The 18758-nt window shown below is 36.8% G+C and overlaps 1 protein-coding gene across 3 annotated transcripts in view; it reads left to right on the top strand.

Annotated features, from left to right (window-relative positions):
* The window catches only part of STK32B (serine/threonine kinase 32B), a 129799-nt gene that overhangs the window by 72439 nt on the left and 38602 nt on the right, over positions 1-18758 (top strand). For all 3 annotated transcript variants that reach the window (XM_085547282.1, XM_015862540.3, XM_085547284.1), the window contains one exon: positions 4256-4429. In XM_085547282.1, the coding sequence (XP_085403408.1) occupies positions 4256-4429 (174 nt within the window). The remainder of the gene's footprint in view (positions 1-4255; positions 4430-18758) is intronic.

Below are 18758 nucleotides of genomic sequence, written 5' to 3' on the forward strand. Positions count from 1 at the left end.
TCCAATTCACTGTTGCTAGAGGCGTTATTATTTTATCTTAATTTGAAGGAAGCTTATTCTAATGCATTAAAACTTTTCTTCAAGCAAGGGGAAGCAAAGGCTTGTTCTGTAATTAGAATAGCTGTCCTACAACAGGCTCATGACACTACTTTAAAAAATAAAAAAAAATAAAAATTAAAAAAAAAAACAAGAAAGAAAAGGAAAAAAATGAAGTTTACTCTAAGCCACTCACTCTTTCATATCAGAGAGCTTTAAAATCTTGGCTTTGCAGTAGAAGAGTAATAACTTTTACAGTAATGTAGAATTCAAAATCGGTCAGAAGCCTGAAATTTGTTCAGTATTTCTCAACTACCTGGTTAAAATTAACATAGCGAACAACCTCTGATTTTACTTAAAAACCAATCAGCCTTTTTGAATGTCATTTGCCTTTGATCAGATAAGAAGCTTGCAGAATTAAGATTACAGTGCTTACTAAGAAAGCTAATCTCCTGGGGGCCGATTTGCCACCAGCCCCTCCAAAGCCTGCAGCAGTAGTTTCAAAGATTCATTTTTTCAGGTGGGTAATATTTCACTTGCTGTCAATTTCAATTCTTAGACCAATAAATCAAACCCACTTATTTCTTGAAATATTGAAAGCAAGATGCTAAAGGAGAATAGTTCATTTCTTGTGTAGAGAAGGAATATTGGTTTGTATAAGGGAGATAGACAGAGGACAAAACTGCCTGTGATCATGACAAACAAAGCTGGTCAGGAGGTGGTGCGCCGGGTCCTGTGGGTCCTCAACACAGAACACAAACCACAGTACTCTGGTCTTCCCAGCTGCACAGTGGAATGTGGAGTAGCTCCTGCTCTGCACTTAGCAGCTTAATAACTTGTAGCTGCAGGAGCTGCTTTGTGGAGCAGCCATCAGCTCCAGGGGCCTTCTGCTGTTTGCCGTGCCCATGCTCTCCTCTAGGTTGTAGGGGCACCATTTCACTGGAATAAATTAATCTACTTTCCAGAAAATCTCTTGGAATGGTCTTATCTCCTGCACTTTTTATCTTACTTTGCTCTGATCCTGATAGTTGGAGAAATGCCATCCACACAACTAGACCAACTGTGCAGGGGAAACGCCATTATTCATGGTTACATGTGTATGATTAGCATAATGATGTGTGTCAGGTGTGATATAATTCAGCACACATGAAAATGTCTGCTCTGTATACTGCACATATCAAGTTATAGCATCTTTTCTTTCAAGCCAGACTTAACCAGCTCTCATCTCAACTACACAGATCTGAATACACAATTATACATATCGATAGAAGTGGGAGAAAAGTCTGACTACGAGTGAAAGAGGAGAGATACAGAGCCCTGCAAGAGCTATGCCTGGGCAGGCATTGTTCTAATTTCATTCTCTACATAAAACTCCTGTTTGCCATTTCCAACTTGTAACAGATGCAGGAAAGCTAATGAATGCTTCTGAATCCGGACTTGGTTTTGTTCTTATTTAGTCTATTTGGTTTCTAAAGGTGTTATTCTATAGCTAGAATCTTCTCTAGAAACCTTGTTTCTTTTTTAGAGATTGTGCTTACCTTAATATGTTTACCTGGTAGTGGGTACTCAGCCATTCACTAACTGATCTGACAGATGCCAAGGCTAAAGCCATTTCTTATCATCACAGTCTGGATGCCCACATTTCAAACTAAGATCCAGGAAGTCCTGCAGCATGGGTGGATGTTGTATGAGATCTGGAGAAAAAGTTTCTTTGTATTTTTCTGTATATTTCTGTGTCATTTCCGTGTTTCTTGTGACTCCCAAGGTAGATGGATGTCTATTCTGACACAGTGTTATTTTTATTAGGTTTTTGTGGAACATGAGTAGAAATAACATGCACACCCCTGAACCTAGCTGTAGGCAAATAATATATCGTAGCATTTCCTGGCAATAATGGAATGGGATAGGGTAAAATTTCTTTCCAGTTCTTACTTTTTACCTCACCTTTAAATCCTTGAGGATTCACAGTTGCACCAAAAGTTTGCTTGGGAAGATAATGCAGGACAGTACTCCCATTCTCAATTGCAAGAAACTAGAGTGCCTCAGCAGAAACAAAAACACGGAATGAAAACTCCATTCCATCAAGTGTTATCATTTATGTGGATGTGGAGAAGATTTCACATTAATTTCTGGATTGCTTTCAAACACAGTAATTATTTCCCCAAAAATGGCAATAGTTGTTGAATTTAAAACAGCAGTTCATCCTTATCCAGCCTTCATCCTCATCCCCATGATCACTGACGAAATTGCTCAGGACATTTCAATTCTTGTGGTCAGACTGGCATCGTATTCATATTACTGGCATGTAATTGTGTGATTCTAGACAGTGTGAGAAGTCTTTAATTCTGGACTAGATGCAGTATTTTATTTATAAATTTAAGTAGAATTTTCAATCAATGCCTTTTTATTTCACTTATTTTTCCCTTTCTTGTAATGTAAGAGGAAACCAGACAAATCTGCTCTTTACTTGAGTAGTAGTTGAAAAAAAAAAAAAAAAGATATTTCTCATTCCATTTCCTCAAAGCTACAAAAACTTCATTTAAAAATAAAGCAATGTCAAAGCAAACAAACAAACAAACAAAACAGAAAGAAAAAATAAAAAATACTGTTGAACATAATATATTTATTCTTTCTTTTTGCAGTTGCTCCAGGCTCAGCAACGCACAACAGTTAGGCTAATTTGAATATAATTTAAGCCTTCTCTTTTCAGCTCTTGTGTACTGAAATTCTGAGTCTCTGGAGGTGAGCAGATACCTTATGCCAACTACTTTATGATGCTGACATACTAAGAAGTGAGCTTAATGCAAATAAAATGGCTTTCACCTCCCAGCATTTGGAAGGCATGCAGAGATAACCGGAGAACAGAGCACCGTGAGACACTCACTTCTCAGATCTGTGGTCAGAAAGAATAGAAAACATTTAAATTCATAATAAACCATTTGTGACAGTCGTAAACATCGCCTAATTTCAGAAAGTGCAGGCCAATGAGTGCAAGGGGAACCGTTTGTAACTGTCAATTAAAATAATGTAATATAAACTTTTCTAATCTAGTAGAGACTATTTTTATTTTCTTCTGCAAAGCTATTCTTTTTTTTTTTTTTTTTTTTTCCACTTCATTATATATTTTACAGCTCAGAACAACTAAATCTGTAGCTAACATATATTACGCACCTCATGAGACAAAAAATGATGGAGAAGGAACTATCATTCTGGATCACCTCACAGGCATTCATATTCATGTTTGATATAAACCAACATAGCTTCACAACAAAATGCATTCTCAAACCAGTGTGAAGTGACTTCATATTAGAAATAAGATATATACCATCCCCCATTTGGGAAATCTAATACACTGTGTCTTAGTTGCATTCAGAAATGAAAACCAGTGAGTTTCTATCATTTTTCTTATAGTGGAAGAAAATAGTCTGATGGCAGATTATCAAGGGTAAGTAGAAACACATGGAAAATGCTGCTTGCTTGAGCACTGCGTACACTCCACATTGGCAGGCTGCACTCTTGGGTTTACAGGATTTAAATCAGACTAGAATCTGGCCCTCATAGTATTCAGTGTGCAGTTCTGAGAAAGCATTCAAAAGAATTTAGTGTTCCTGAAGGCTCTGTCATTTTGTAAGATGTAAGTTGCAGGCTGAAAAAAATATATATATTGTTAAGCAACAAAATTGCAATGTTATTTCTTGTTGAATTTGGAGTTATGCTAGAAGCTATAGAACATACTTAGCTATGGCACTGTGTATATTTACTGAATATAGGATATACCACTGGGACAGCAGCTCCTGATAATGAAAAGTTATCGTCCATAGGTATTGAGCTACAATCAGATTCATCTCATACCAAATGCATTTCAAGGCCTTTTACTTTATTGCTACAACATTCTTAGCTATTTTGCTGACTGAATATGGTTATTTATTTTAAAATGTAGAAAACTGAAGACTATTTTAAATGCAGTTTATCAACATTAAGGTGCTACTTTTGGTTAAAAAACTTGAAATACTTGTGCTGCACCAACTCAAGCTCTGCTTGGACACAACAGTCAAAGAAACTTTTGCCATAGAACTGGGCTTCTATAGCGGAGAAATCAGCATGTGACTTTTGAGCAAAACATGAACTTGCCTTGAACAGATCTACTTCTGAGAGCATCCCAGGGCATGCTGCAGCTGCTTCTCTGACCTGAAATCTCAGCTGTATTTCCTTCTTCCAGGTATTCCTTTCAAGATGAAGAAGACATGTTCATGGTGGTTGATCTCTTGCTTGGAGGAGACCTGAGATACCATTTGCAGCAGAATGTCCACTTTAATGAAGGAACCGTCAAACTGTACATCTGTGAGCTGGCACTTTCCCTGGATTATTTGCAGAGATACCACATCATTCACAGGTGAGAGAATTTCATTTCAGGGATGAGTTGTTTTCTATTTGCAAACCAAAGGAATTTTGTCACGTATCAGACGACGTCTAAATATATCGTCTAACATCCTCCTGGCTGCTTTTAATTTAATTTGGATTCCCCAGATTCTCAGTTCTCCTGAACACACAAAAGTTGTAAGTTCAGGGCAACAACTTCACACAGCAATATGAGAGAAAGGTCAGAATACCAAAGGCTGGGAATTAGTAACTTTTTTTTTACAGAATGTGCACTAGAGTGACAAGGGGGAGGAAAGGTGGAGAAATAAGAGAAATAGTAGAAATCAATTGGAACAGGAATAGGTGTTGTGTCCTTTTTTGCACTTCGATTACAACAATCTATTAATTTTATTTAACAGCTGACAATCGTAGTATTTATGTCAAAATTGTGTCATGCAGTGAGACCTGTTTGTTTTCTACCTGTTTAAATGAAACAGTGAGATAAATTATTTTCTATCTTAGCATAGCAACTGTGAAATTATAAGATGTTTGGTTTGATCCACTATTTAATCATTTTATGCTAAATTCAAGATATTTCTCCTTGGCTTACACTGGCTTAAATAGAAAAATTAATTTTGTGCATTGCCAAAGTTGGGTGTGAAATTCAGAGAGCAAGCTGAACTGAGCCGTGCCATAGATCTTTCAGTGACAAGTACGAACAAATTTCTTCAAATGCTTTAATTGATATTCTTCATCCTATCTGCCCACCAGAGCTGCCTCATGATTTTGTAATAAAGAGATAATAAAAAGTGTGATCTGACTTTTGAAGAGGGAGAGTCAGTACAGGTTTCTCAGATTTGAGGTACAATGGCAGATGTGTACTGTATAAACAAAACTGTACCAAAAAAAATAAAAATAAAAATCCAAGAAAACATGGCAACAATTGTATTGCTTGAAATTAAAAGCCTACAAATGTTGCAAGCGTTGTTGTGCATTTCTATGTGTTCTGCATACATTCTCCTTTAACACTGAATAATTTTAAAGTTATGCTCAGAATTTCAGTTGACCTTTGTTTCTGTGACTTCGAGAGTGTTCTTGGTGAAAAAAAAATTAATGAGAATTTTTCTCACCTTCATTTTAATGAGATATTTTATGCATATAGACTGTCAAAACACTAATGAAATAATCTAGTTTGTAATTAAAACTTGTATTTTATTACAGGCCTGTGACTTAAAAGTGTTTCACAGAAAAGTCTTTGAATGTCTTTGAAAGTTGGTGAGGGTCTTGAGGGAATGAAGGGTTTGGTTTAAGTCAATGCGTCTGTTTGTAGTTTTTTCTGACAGGGCATGCATTGCCATGACCCAGGTGTGGGACTGGGAAAGATGGTTCTGTTCTTTTGTTCTTTTCTGCATTTATTTATCATGGCTGGTAAACAATTTTACTGAATTTTTAGTATTGCGCTTCTTGTAGTTCAGTGTAACATCACTGGCTTTAAAATTAGTTGTTGATTTGCACCCAGGCAGGCAGGAAGTGTGGGTATTCCATCTGTATTTGGTTGTAGGATCCATTTGCTGGCAAGTCCCAGAAATGAGTTTTTGCTTTCACACTATGCTGGTAATTTTTACAAGATGAGACATATTAAAATAACTGGTTCATACACTGTGGTGGTTCTCACTGGCTATTTTGTTAGGATTGTTGTTTAGAATGTGAAGGATTTGGCTCTCTCATCCCATTGTGCTACTTGGGAGAAAAAGAGACCTGAATGTGGTTCTTGCACTTCACTGCTTGCTGCCCAAACCACCTAACTATGGCACAAGGAGCATTTTGGCTCTCACCTTCCCACCACATCCCAGAACATCCCAGATGATCCATGTATCAGTGAAGGAATTATTTCCTCAGGAATATCCATCGTATTGAATATCCATGCCATACCCCTGGCCTTATTTATGGCAGGCCTTCAGCTGCTACAGACCACTCCCAACAGCACTGGCACCTCTGATTTCAGTTCGTTAAGGAGATGAGCAAGCAGTATTGCAGCATGGAAACATGTTGATGTCTCTTTACTGCTGCAAAGACCCAATGTCAGTCATAGATAAAATCAACAAGCTGGCTGGTATTTATGCTTAGTGGAAGCAGAGTTCAGCACTGTCAATATGACAGAGTCCTTCTAGTCAGCATTCACATGTTAACCTACAAAACTGTATTGGATCTTTCACTTTTAAATGAGCACGTTAGTAGCAATATTAAAAAATAAAGGTTAGTGAGTCACAGACTCATTGAGAGAGCCCACTACTACATTTTGTCTGTGCTACAAAGCGTGGTTGAATGATTCATCAGACTGGGTAGGCGGATTTTCAAATCATGTCATTACAAAGAGCTGAATATATGATGTGTGAGTCAGGAACTAAACTTCTCAATATTTACAGATGTGTGTGAAATGTGTACAGGTTTCCATTACTATTTCATCCGGAAAAGTGACAGGAGATATTTTTAAGGATTAGCCTGCAGCCCCAGGAATTTACTAGAAAAGGAGGTGGAAGTGAGGGAGGCAAGAGCTATAAGGCTCGTGTGAATGGATGTATGAGTGTCTAGGTTGGTGCTATGCCAGTTCCCATCAGAACTAACATGCAATGCCTCTGCATTTGCTGAGGCAGTTAGTTACGTATATTTTGAATCTGGCAGCCATTTCAAGAATACAAATATTGTTTCTGCAGACAGACAGAGCTTTAAACATTAATTGTGTAAAAACTGTTATTATTCCATTTTTTTTAAAATGAAAATTGCTATTTAATCAATTGCATATTGGGGTATAAATCCATGTTTGCCAAGTAAAGACCTGCAAACATGGTTTTATTTGTTATGTCACAAAAGAGAATGCTGCACTGCGTGTCACTCACTTGAAGCTCTGTTGTAAATATTTGCAATTACACAGATGTTCAGCCAGAATTATAAGCACTTTAAAAGAAAGGACGTGATAAGTTGTAAGTTATGATCTGAGGATTATTCTGGGCAAATATTTCATTTAGCAGCATCTAAATTAATATTGAGACATCTCTGTTAGACACTGGTAAAACTACATCACAAACTTATATTTCCTCATAACTTTGCTAGAATGATGTTTTTTCCACATTTTTAAAATTTAAAACAAATTATTTTAAATCTGCTGTTTCTTATGGGCCTTTGGATCCAGCGCACACAGAATGGCTTCTGACAGTTCACATAGTCTCACTTGCTCTCAAATGTTGTATCAGATCTGGCACTCTGCATGAGCTGACATCAAGTTTCAGGACTGTAAATCTGAATGCATTCTTTCCCATGATGCCTGTATAGTATCAATGAAAAATATATTGGACAGAAATTTTCCCATCAAAGGCTGAATGAACTTGTTTCAGACTTGAGTAACTCAGCCTTCTTCTTTCACAAACATTTCTGTTCATATATTTCAATAAAACCACCAAAGTAGGCTTCACATTTTCATTCAGTTATTTCTTCCACCAGCAGAAGTTGTGTCTCCCAGGTTGCTCTTGCAGCCAGAGCCTTGTCTCAGAGCAGCGCAGCGCCTGCTGCTCAAGTAATGCACTCATACTGATCACATCAGGTTTTCTCTTTCCAAGTGGGCCTTAACAGCATTGCCCTTACAACTCTCCATCACTGCTTGTTCCCTTTAGTTTCATCTGGTCAGTAATGAAGCTGGCTGTGGCAAATGTCTGGAAAGGAAATTGTAGTAAATTTCCAGCATGATTTTAACATACTGGACTGTATGTTAGATGTGAATACCATGTTTTTTGTTGTTGTTTGTTTGTTTGCTTTTTTCAGTAATTTTTAAAAATGTAAAATAATTTGTGTGTGTGTACATAAGTATACAACTAAATCTTTGGTTGTAGCACAGAATTGATTCAGGTATTTCAGGCAGAAAATAATGGAAAATGGTGACAAATGGAGGATTATGAGTCACTCTACCAAGTGCTCTGCTGCAAAGTAAGGGAGTTTGGATGGCTAAAGGATAGGCCAGGTGTACTGCCTGTGCAGCACTACTAGGCTGTTTTGTAGTGTAGGAATTTCATGTTCATCATCAGTGTGTCCTTCAAGGTGTCCAGCAGTCTGGTGAAATAAGGTAATACATCCAAATGAATGATGAAAGCCTCTCTCTCTAAAGTCCAATGCCATCACTAGAGTATTGTGGACTCCTTTAAGTCTGATTTGCTCCAATCAGTTATAACTTCAGACTTACTGAGGTAATCAGTATGTTGTTCATAGTTAAGTATAAAGGAAAACTGTTATGTTCACAGGACAGCACTGAGTGAAAGAGAAGCTCTAAATGGTTTTTGGAGTGACTCAAAAGAGTAAAAGATCGTTTCTTACAGTTCTGAAGCAACCTGTGAACCAGAAACCACTGGAATGAAGCAGAAACATGAGAACTAACTGGTGATGATCAGGTAGTTATGGACAGCACTGAAAACTTTTACTCATCAGTCTCAATCAGTCTCATTGAATTTTTCATTCTGTAGTAGTTTCACCTCTAAGGTACAGAAATGAATGGCCAGGCAAATTCCAATTCTCTATCATGTCCAGAGGTACAGATACAAATGGATAATAAAAAGCTGCCAGGGAATTTCTCTTCCATGAAGCTTGCTGCTGTAGGTAAGTGTGATAGCCACATATTCTGGAGATGTCAGCATGTCCACTGCTGCCCTGTGCCCAGCACAAATTTTCTGTGGAGTCTTCTAAAAGGAAACCCATTAAGTCCATGTAGACATCAACCAACAGTTAGCCAATTATATGCTTTGCATTTCCCATTTGTCAGTCATTGTGCCAGCAAACATATTATTGTGTTGGCTTTTTCATGTATGTCTGTCTGCTAGAGGGCTTTCACAAATCCTACCTGCATGTTGGTTCTGGGATTATGACTTTCCTATGTATTGTTTCTATTTTCTGAAGATCACACAGTTTTAAATCAGCTGCCATCACCTGCCTGTGTTATTGTTTTCTTTCTCTCCTTCTGGGTTTCTTTAACAGTTGTTTCATATTAAACCAATTAAGAAAAGTTTTATACTAAGTATTCAGTACGACATATGGTATGTATTAAAATACTGTACATATTCTTCATATCCACAGTTTATCACTCCATTCATGGATAATGAAGTTAAATGGTTTCCTTCCTTCCTTCTTCCCTTCTCTCCTCAGTATTACAATTTGAGCATGAATTGATTTCACAGATCCAAATGCTGAAGTAGGAGATGCTGGTAGAAGAGAAACAGAGCTCTATATTCAAGAATATGTCAAGTCTCCAAACACAAATATTACTTGGTTTATGCTAGTTTTCTGATTTAAGAAATTGCTGCTTTCTGAAGTGATTTTAGTACAGTACTTGTCACTCCTGTGTACTAGCAAGGGTCACTGTGTTGATAGCAAATTGATATTGTCTTGGAAGTTTCATGACATCTCTGCTGTACACAGGCACATTCTGACCATAAAAACAGAAGATTTTTATGCAGTATGCCTGAGGTGTTTTTTTTTGTTGTTGCTTTGTTTTGTTTTGTTTTTGTTTTTTAATCTATAGCTAGAATCTTTAATTAAGTATATAGTTGGAGAGTGGGAATATGGAAAAAGGAGACTAATCTTCAGGCTGAGCAAAGTACAAACCAACAGAAACAGGTGGATGATTGCTTCTTTCTGCTATCCTTACTTTAATGACTGCATAATTTCTTCAGCTTGGATGAACAATACGTACACAGAGTGTTCTTGCATTCCCTTGGAGATTTCCTTACGGTGTAAGCTATGTTTCAATATACGGCAAAATGACAAAAGGTGCAAATGGCAAAATTTGCATTAATTCTTCATGACTGCAGTACTCTTACAGCTCAGGAACTGAGAAGCTTGTTTGAGATGCAATAAAAGACATTTCCTTAAAGGATATTGCCAATTTAAGCTTCCATCTTCCCTTAGAAATTCATTCAGCAGCTTTCAGCACGCCTTTGATATTCCAGCTGAACTGCACATTTTTATTAACTTAATAGCTACACAGAGGAATGAGAAAGAGGAGAAGTTATAACACTGATCATCTAATAGAGTATCACATTTTGAAACAACTGGTAGGCAGAGCTTGTAATTAAGATACAGATTGCCAAGTTTTTAGTTTTACCTCCCTTCTTGATTTCATTGTTTTGCATTTATTCTCAACATACTTTATGAGTGCTCTTCAGGGCAATTCTCCAGAAGTTATTTTCAAACATTCTTTTGTCTTCTTTGTTCACTCACTGATTTCTTCATCTTGGTGTGCACATGAAACTTTGTCACAGTTCCGGTTGCAGGATAAAGAGTTGCTCTCTAGTCTAATGATAAAAATAATACAAAACATTAGCTTCTCATTTTCCTGGCTCACAGTGACTATTCTTAATTTCATCACATTACACGCTCTATGCTTTTTTCAGTTTTACTGCATATTTGACACTTTTTGTGTGTGTGTGTTGGAGGTGCTTTAGAAGGTGAGTTTCTTGTAATAGAACTATGTCCCCTCCTCCCATCCACAGATACTGTCTCTACTCCACTTATGGGTTTAGCTCAGATTATAAGTATTTTGTGGTTCAAAGCAAAATTTTCTATGATTTTATTCAGGTCTCTAACCCCATTAATTTTTAGTAAAAACCAACACTGCTCAAAATCTCATCTTTGTAGTTGTTATCATTCAATATCAAACGATATTGAATGTGCCATGCACAATATGATCTGCCATGCAACTGGAGTGATAAAAGGCCTCATGAGCGATTAAAAAACACCAATACAAAACACAACAAAAAACAAAACAAAAAAGCCTTACAAGAAAGATAACAAAGCAGGAGATTGGAGATATAAATTTTTTAACAATGTAAGAAAAGCAGTCTGGTCAGACAGCCTTGTTTTAAGGTCTGGATGTCTGGCCCCTGAGTTCCCAGTAAAAATGACTGAGATTTCAACTAGCTGCTCCTCAGGAGACAGTAGCAAGGGAAAATAAAATCAAAGGTAACAGATGGACCTGAGTGTACCAAGAAGAAAAAGGATAACATGTTCCTATTCAAAAACTTGGGGAAGTTGTTGGGTAATAACCAGGGAAGGGATAAGAGAAGCAGTTTTCTCTGCAGATTTGCAGGAGAAAAATGAGATTCCAGAGATTAGATAAAAGTGAGATACATTGACAGAAACTCCTTCATTAAATGTGGAGGTGGACAGAGGAAACTGAAGAAGTTTGGGAGTGCAGAGCATGGAGTAGTGTGTCGGTGAGGGACTAGGAGAGGGACTGCCCCTAAAACTCCAACTAAGTAGTGAGCAGAGAGAGTAGAGAATATAAGAGAGGTACTATGATGGGGGGAATAGTTAACAGGCAAAATAGGTAATACATGTTGCTTGCTCAAGTTGCTAAAAAAAAAAGTTAAAAGTTGGTCTTTTTTAAAGCATCAGATCATTATGTCTACTCAGTGTATTTTGGAGGTCCACTTTGAATTCATAAGGGTAAACAGTAATTGGCTTACTGTTAATAATCAATAACAATTAGTAATATAGTAAACAAAACAATTAGTAATATAGCAAGACATACTGAGGTGAAAACCTATTGCCAGAAAGCAGTGTTTCTCAGGTTTAATGGTAATTAAATGTATTAGCTTTCTAGAGTTCTGCCTTTAAAATCTACAGGGAGTTGAGATTCTTCAGAATTTTCCCTTGGTGGTGATTCTTCAACTCTCATCTGCAAACCAACTCTCTGCCACAGAAATTCTCTACAGACAGATTCTGAATGTTTATACATGCACTTACACATGTATGGAGAACTGAACACTAATTAAAGTACCATCTTATTTCCCTTAGTCCCAGAGTACCTCCACTGCTGAAATTATGAATTATGAGCATGTAGGCAAGGATGTCCATTTCCAGCCAACAGTCCATCATCTAGTCCTTGTTATTTAACATTTGCTTTTGAAAGAAACAGTGTCAAAAAATACAGCGTAGGAGATCTAAAACCAAGAAATTGAGTTATTATGCCTTTGTTGTCCATATTTTTAAACACATGCATCAAGCTGGTGTAACTCTTTAGTTACTGAGAAGAATGATGGTGTTCAGCCACTGCCTACTGTTCCCCCCAAAGGAATTCTGTCTTGACAGTTTCCTTCTATCAGAACAGTTTAAGAGCAGTTCTGTGTGGCAGTTCCAGGTTCCCCAGATTCCCCAGATGGCTGGGCTTGTGATGGACACTGATCTGGAAGGGAGCGAGGAACCAGCAGGCTCCACTCTCAGACATCCCTCTATTACCACATCCTAAGAGGAGGCCATGAAGAGCTTCAGGTGCTTTCATCGCAAATTGGTGAGGTTGTTTTATTTGATGGTATTGGGTAAGAAAATCCTTACCCATACATACTATTTTAACTATAGCCCGATTCATCATGCATGGAGGATTGCACTCCTCATGGTGCGAAATGACGTCAAACGAGACAATGAGTGCCAGAAGCGTGACTTCTGCAAGAGGCTTAAATACCTGCCTGTGCTTCTGTGATAACATGTTACAATAATTTGACTCGAGAACATCCCTAAGTTGTTTTCATACTACTGTGCTGCATGCTAAATGTTTCTGATGTTTTTAAAACCTTATTCCACAGTTCACGAAGATCTAAATGTAGGAATCTATATTTAAATTAGCTGCAGGTAGATACCTATTCAACACAGCCAATGGAATCTAAAAAGATATTCAGCTAATCCAAAAATAGATATTTAGTCAACTGGATCTTTGCACTCCAGTGATTGTATTGTCTAGATATACACTCACTAAAAATGGAAATGTAACCACCCTCTTCACACTAGTAGCTAATTCAAATATCTTGAATTGCACACAATTTCAATTTTCCGTTGAATTAAGTAGCAACCCTTATAATAATTTCACTCCTAAGCATTACTGTAACACGTTTATCTGTAGAGTCTTGTCTAAGACCAGCTTCACATCACAGTGTTCTTGCCTACTGGTCTTAACTATGATGATGTTACTACTGTCTCTGAACTCAATATTGCAGATTTTTTGTTCCTTATCCAGATCAATCAAGAAGTCTTGCAATAATTCTCTGTGGGATTCCAAGCAATTTGTAGTTGACTTCTCTTAGAACAGAAAGACTTCTTAAAAAGGTGGTGTATTTGGTCGTCTTTATCATCTTGTCTACTCCCATCTACTTTAAACAACAGCCTTCAAGAATATGCATATTTATTGTTGTGGGAGTTTCTTTGTAAATGTTCATCCTTAGAAGCATCCAAAGCTAGTCTCAGAAGTAATTTACTATATAAACACATAGGATAAACCTATCTATGTTAGAGGTAGAAAAGTATCATGAGACTGTGTTTGAAATGTTAGATTGGGTGGAAGGAGGAAATGCAGAACAAAATCTGGTATTTGCCCTTTTGCTTTGTTGAATTAATATATATGTTACAAGAAAACCTGCCAGTTCGGGCTGCAGCAGCGCAGGTTTTTTAATCTTTTACTGAATAGGATCTTCTTTTCAGGCACTTTTCAGCCTGTGCTATTGCAGCTCACTTTTACATACATTAACTCTGCAGTCATTCAGAATGGGAAGCATCCAAAGGATGTCAAAGCTCATCTGAGTGTGGAATGTGTTCAGACTCCTCTCCATGTTTCTTCTTGTTGCATGTATCACAGGGTCTGAGATAGTCAATTTGATAAATAAAGAACTAAATACTTAACCGGTGCAGCCCAGCAGGAAATGATAACAGTGAGGGTGACTGGGGAACCTGACATTTCATGCTAGCATGAATTTTAGATTAGAAAGAACAAGACAGCATCACTTGCAAATATATGATTGGTTTCTGCTCGTGACTCAGAGCAGCAGCAAATGTGCTTGATGGGATATTTCTCTGCTGCATTAAAGAGATGACTACTCAGGCACTCACTGGCAACTTGAAACCTTAGGATTTTCCTTTTCCTGCTCATGAAGTTCACCATGATATGCCATATCATCAATGTGGGTTGTTCAAGGTTCCTCTCAGACACCCCAAAGTGCAAAAGCTCTAGATGCAAGATACATCCAGCATTAGCTCTAGAAAGTGTCTGTAGTAAAGAAAGGGCACTTTTGTCATTATTTTGAGTACTTCAGGGAACCACCAAATTGCAAGCAAGTCATTTGGGTTGGGTAATGATCACTTAGAAAAGAACCTCTGTATCCACAAGAGGAATCCCGGGTATCACAGCGTGGGTTGTATAATGCAAAAGCTCAGTTTATACAGCTACCGTGGTACAGTTCTTAAATATTATTGTATTATATAATGTATTATGCTATTGTATTAATTTTAAATTTAGTTGTTGACTTGGTGAGTACCATGAATGGGCAATTAAAATATCTTACAATAGTTGAAACACACCGATAAAATAACAGTTCCTTACAAGCTGTTTGTTTGTTCATCTGAGTCTTTCTGTGGGGAAAGGAGTAAACATTTTTAAAGGTCTCTGATACCTATCGGTCCATATCCACATTTATATTAAGAAAAAAGAAAAAGAAAAAAGAGCAATCAGTAGAAATTTCTACTGGTATCTGATAATTCTGAAGCTATATCTGGTAAATCACTGCAAAACCATGAATTTGTCTCCATGTCTTACTTGGAGTCTGAAATGCAAATTTTTGAGATGTTTTGTTTCCTCAATGGAGACAGGACTGAGAAAATATGTCCCATTGGATATAGACCAGCTGATGCTTTAGATTTTTGACATTTTGGACTAGAGCTACACGCTGTAAGCAATGCCATTTGACACTGTGTCCAACAGTCTTCAGAAAGTTCATATGGAAATGGGAGAGTTGATTCAGTCAATTATTTCACCCATTGCTTCTCAGAAGGTAAATTAATGCATGCACAACCTGGTGCTAAATAGCAGTTTATTTTGCTTTGAAGCAGAATTAGCGAATCACAACTATGCAAGTTTTCTCTCCACTCAAGAGAGAAACAGCTAAAAAAAGTGCATATTTCTGTATAAATAGCTCAGTTCAACTAATGTCATGCGACATGAAATAATGTGTTCCTGTAACTTGCCTCTGGCTATCAGTGAATTAGTCCAGCTCTAAACAGATAAGGTTCAAGAGTTTGAGATTTCAGCATCTCAGTTACTTGTTTCTGCATTTGTGGCAGAATGTGGCATTTTTTAAATAGAAAGTGTTCCTTTGTATGATGTCCAGACATCATGACCTGTCAGAGTCTGCTTCTGAACTTAAGTATTCAGGTCATTTCTGGCACCATGTGGAAGCACATCCAGATTCACACAAACAAACAGCTACAAGATGCTTTTACCCTTTCCAGATCTATCGGGATCCAACACCACATGTTCTCAACTAATTTCCCATTCTACTGAAATCTTCAAATTCCAAAATTACAGTGATTCACAGAGTCGTGTCATGTCATGGCATTCATTAGAGCAGGAACAGATGGCTCTGAAGGTCTTTTTATGAAAGGACAGTACAAGGCAGTGATTACTAGTGATAACTAAGTGAGGGGAATGCAAACCAGTGACCAGAGGTCTTTAGCAGTTACAAGTCTTTAAATCCCACCCCTCTGATGTCATACCAATATTTTAAAACCAGTGTTTTAGTACCATTGAGTATTTCTTGAAACAAGCAAAGATGTTGGTCAGAAGCAAAAAACAATAAATTCAAATGCCTACTTCTGCATAAAGAGAAAAGCTGTATAATTAAGAAAAATGAATATTTAGTATAGAATATTTCGAGTTTCTTTTTTTTTTTTCTTTTTATTTTCAAGATTTATCCTATAAAACAGACCGTTAGATAGTCAGCACTGAAGAGAAAAAGAGGAAGAAAAAACTGGAAGGCAAAGATAGCCCTCTTTACTCCCTACAGAACTCATCTATAGATGTAGAAAAGATGTTGGAAGGAACTTCAGGGGATTCCTTAGACCAGCTTCCAGCACAAAGCATGATAGGGTACAACATCAGACCAGGCTTTCCAGGGCTTTATATCAGTCAGGGACTGCACACCCTCTCTGGGCAGCCTGTTCCACTGCTTGAATGCCCTCACAGTGATTGGTTTTCTTTGTATCCAGTCTAAACCTCCCTTGATTTATCTTACACTTGTTTTTTGTATTCTACTTTCTGTCTTTTGAATAAAAGTATGTCTTCTGTCTATTCAAATGAAAGCAGCTAGGAGTGTATTTTGAATATCTATGACTTCATTTCATGAGTTTGCACACAACTGAGTCTTTTCTGTAAGTTATCCTTGGTTAGTAAAGAGCTGAAACCTCAACATTCCACATCTAGAGAAAAGCAAAATTCATTAAGAAGTGAAAATACCTCTAATGAGTCATGCTAGTAAACTGCTCTAAACCAAGATGCTTATAGTTGTGACTGTGGGATTTTAGAAGATCAGGAGAATGAAAATGCAACAGTACATTAAATTCTGTTCTGAGCCAGCAACACAAAGAATGCAAATCGGTCAGTCATAAAGGTGAAATAATACACTTTTGATTCTGACTGGTACCAATTAAAAGGTTAGAGGTTATTATGTATGTAAATTAAGACCTATTCAGCATTATTATAGTTGAAACTATAGTTGAAATGCCTGGATGACTACCTGTGCAACCTGGTGTAGGGAACCTGCTTTGGCAAGGGGGTTGGACTCGATGATCTCTGGAGGTCCCTTCCAACCCCTAAAATCCTGTGATTCTGTGATTTTGTGAAACAGCTCCTCTGGTAATATTAAAAATAAGCCTGAACTGGAAAGGAACAGCTGTCCTTTTCTCAGAAACAAAACAACATATGAAGTCTTTTGATGTGATACAGAGAAAAAAAATGGGAAAAAGCAGGAATTTACAAAATTTTAAATGGCAGAAACAACGACAGTAGTCGTATGTTTGCTTAGTATACAAAGGCAGAGTAAAACAGATGGGCAATGTTAGTTATTCATTTCTCACAGGTTTAAGAACAAGCCTAGACCTTATATTTGACAAAATTAGTGATGTATTTCAAAAACATGAAGAGAAGTTAGCACCTGCATTAGCTGTAGAAGGGCTCCTCTGAATCAATTAGATTAATCCTAGCTGCAGGAGCTCAGTCTGGTAGTTCTGTTACTTACATTGATGAAGTTTTCTTTAAGACTCCTAAGCATTTTTATGGAAGTATGTCCTGCAGTAATCGACTTGAGTTTATTCTCAGTTGTACAAATAAAACCCTGTTTATTTTGTTCACTTCATTTATATGAAATATGAATATTTTTTTTTATGTTCCAAAAGCAAATAGAAAAACTCTATTGACCATCTACATACAATTTGTATTTGATACGCCTGTCACGTTGCATCTTGCAGATCTCTTTCATTAACTAAACAATTCTATTTGTTGTTCCCTCTCAGCCATTCCTTTTTAATTTGTTGTTGTTGTTCAGCCTCCTGAGATCTTTTTTTTTGGATGTTTTATTTCAAACACTGTGAAATCAGGTAACTTGAGTAAACGAACATTGTTTTATATTGCAATATAGTTTTCAATATTTCCTTACACAAACTGGATAAATCATAGTTGATTTCATCAGCCACAAGTCTTTCCTTTCTGAATTTATATTTGAAGTCCAAGAGAGATAAAAAGGGATGAAAACTGACAATGTCCTGGTTGCTACTTCATATCAGTATACATGAAACTTTTTTGGACATTGCTCTGGATTTCAGGCTTTAGAGTAAATAGCATCACCATATGCTTTGCAGTCTTCTTCTATGTGATTATTTGATATATATAAGGGACACTAAAAAGTGTGGCCTCTTGCTTTTAGAGCAATTAAGATCATTACCTTCTAGTCATTTTATCTGGCACGGGCAATAAATTTACCTAATTTTCTCACTTTTATTGAGATTTCTCAGACTTCTTTTCAGATGACTTTTTTTTTTCTTTTTCTTTTTTTACTATGTCATATAGCTAATTAAAATTTTGTTACAACTACAGTGAATTGGAAAGCATTTGAATTTTAACCTACTTTCATGCTAGAGATAGGCTACTTATTCCTACTATTTTCTTCAAGTATTCAAGCCTTGGGACAGATGAGTCTGGACGTGAGTTAGTTTGCTATTTGCAAAAGTCTTCAGAATTTTCTAATGAGCTAGTTCAAGATACTTGGATTATGAAATGAGTATTTCAGTTCATTGTATCAGCTAGGGATATAAATAACAGGAAAACCCTGAATTTAAGGCACTGAAATTCTTTTCCATCTTTTCCCTCTTTGAACATGCTTGCAAAGACAAAAAGCATTTTCTGATGATGTGTAGTCAAAACAGTCGTTTACTTAATGTTTGTGAATTTAAAAGCTTAACTAAAGAGTTATTATATTTTAAATTCATATCTCTACAGAAACAGCATTTTC

The sequence above is a fragment of the Coturnix japonica genome, chromosome 4 (assembly GCF_054131305.1).
Source record: "Coturnix japonica strain WE chromosome 4, WE-NBRP24, whole genome shotgun sequence".
NCBI lineage: Eukaryota > Metazoa > Chordata > Aves > Galliformes > Phasianidae > Coturnix > Coturnix japonica.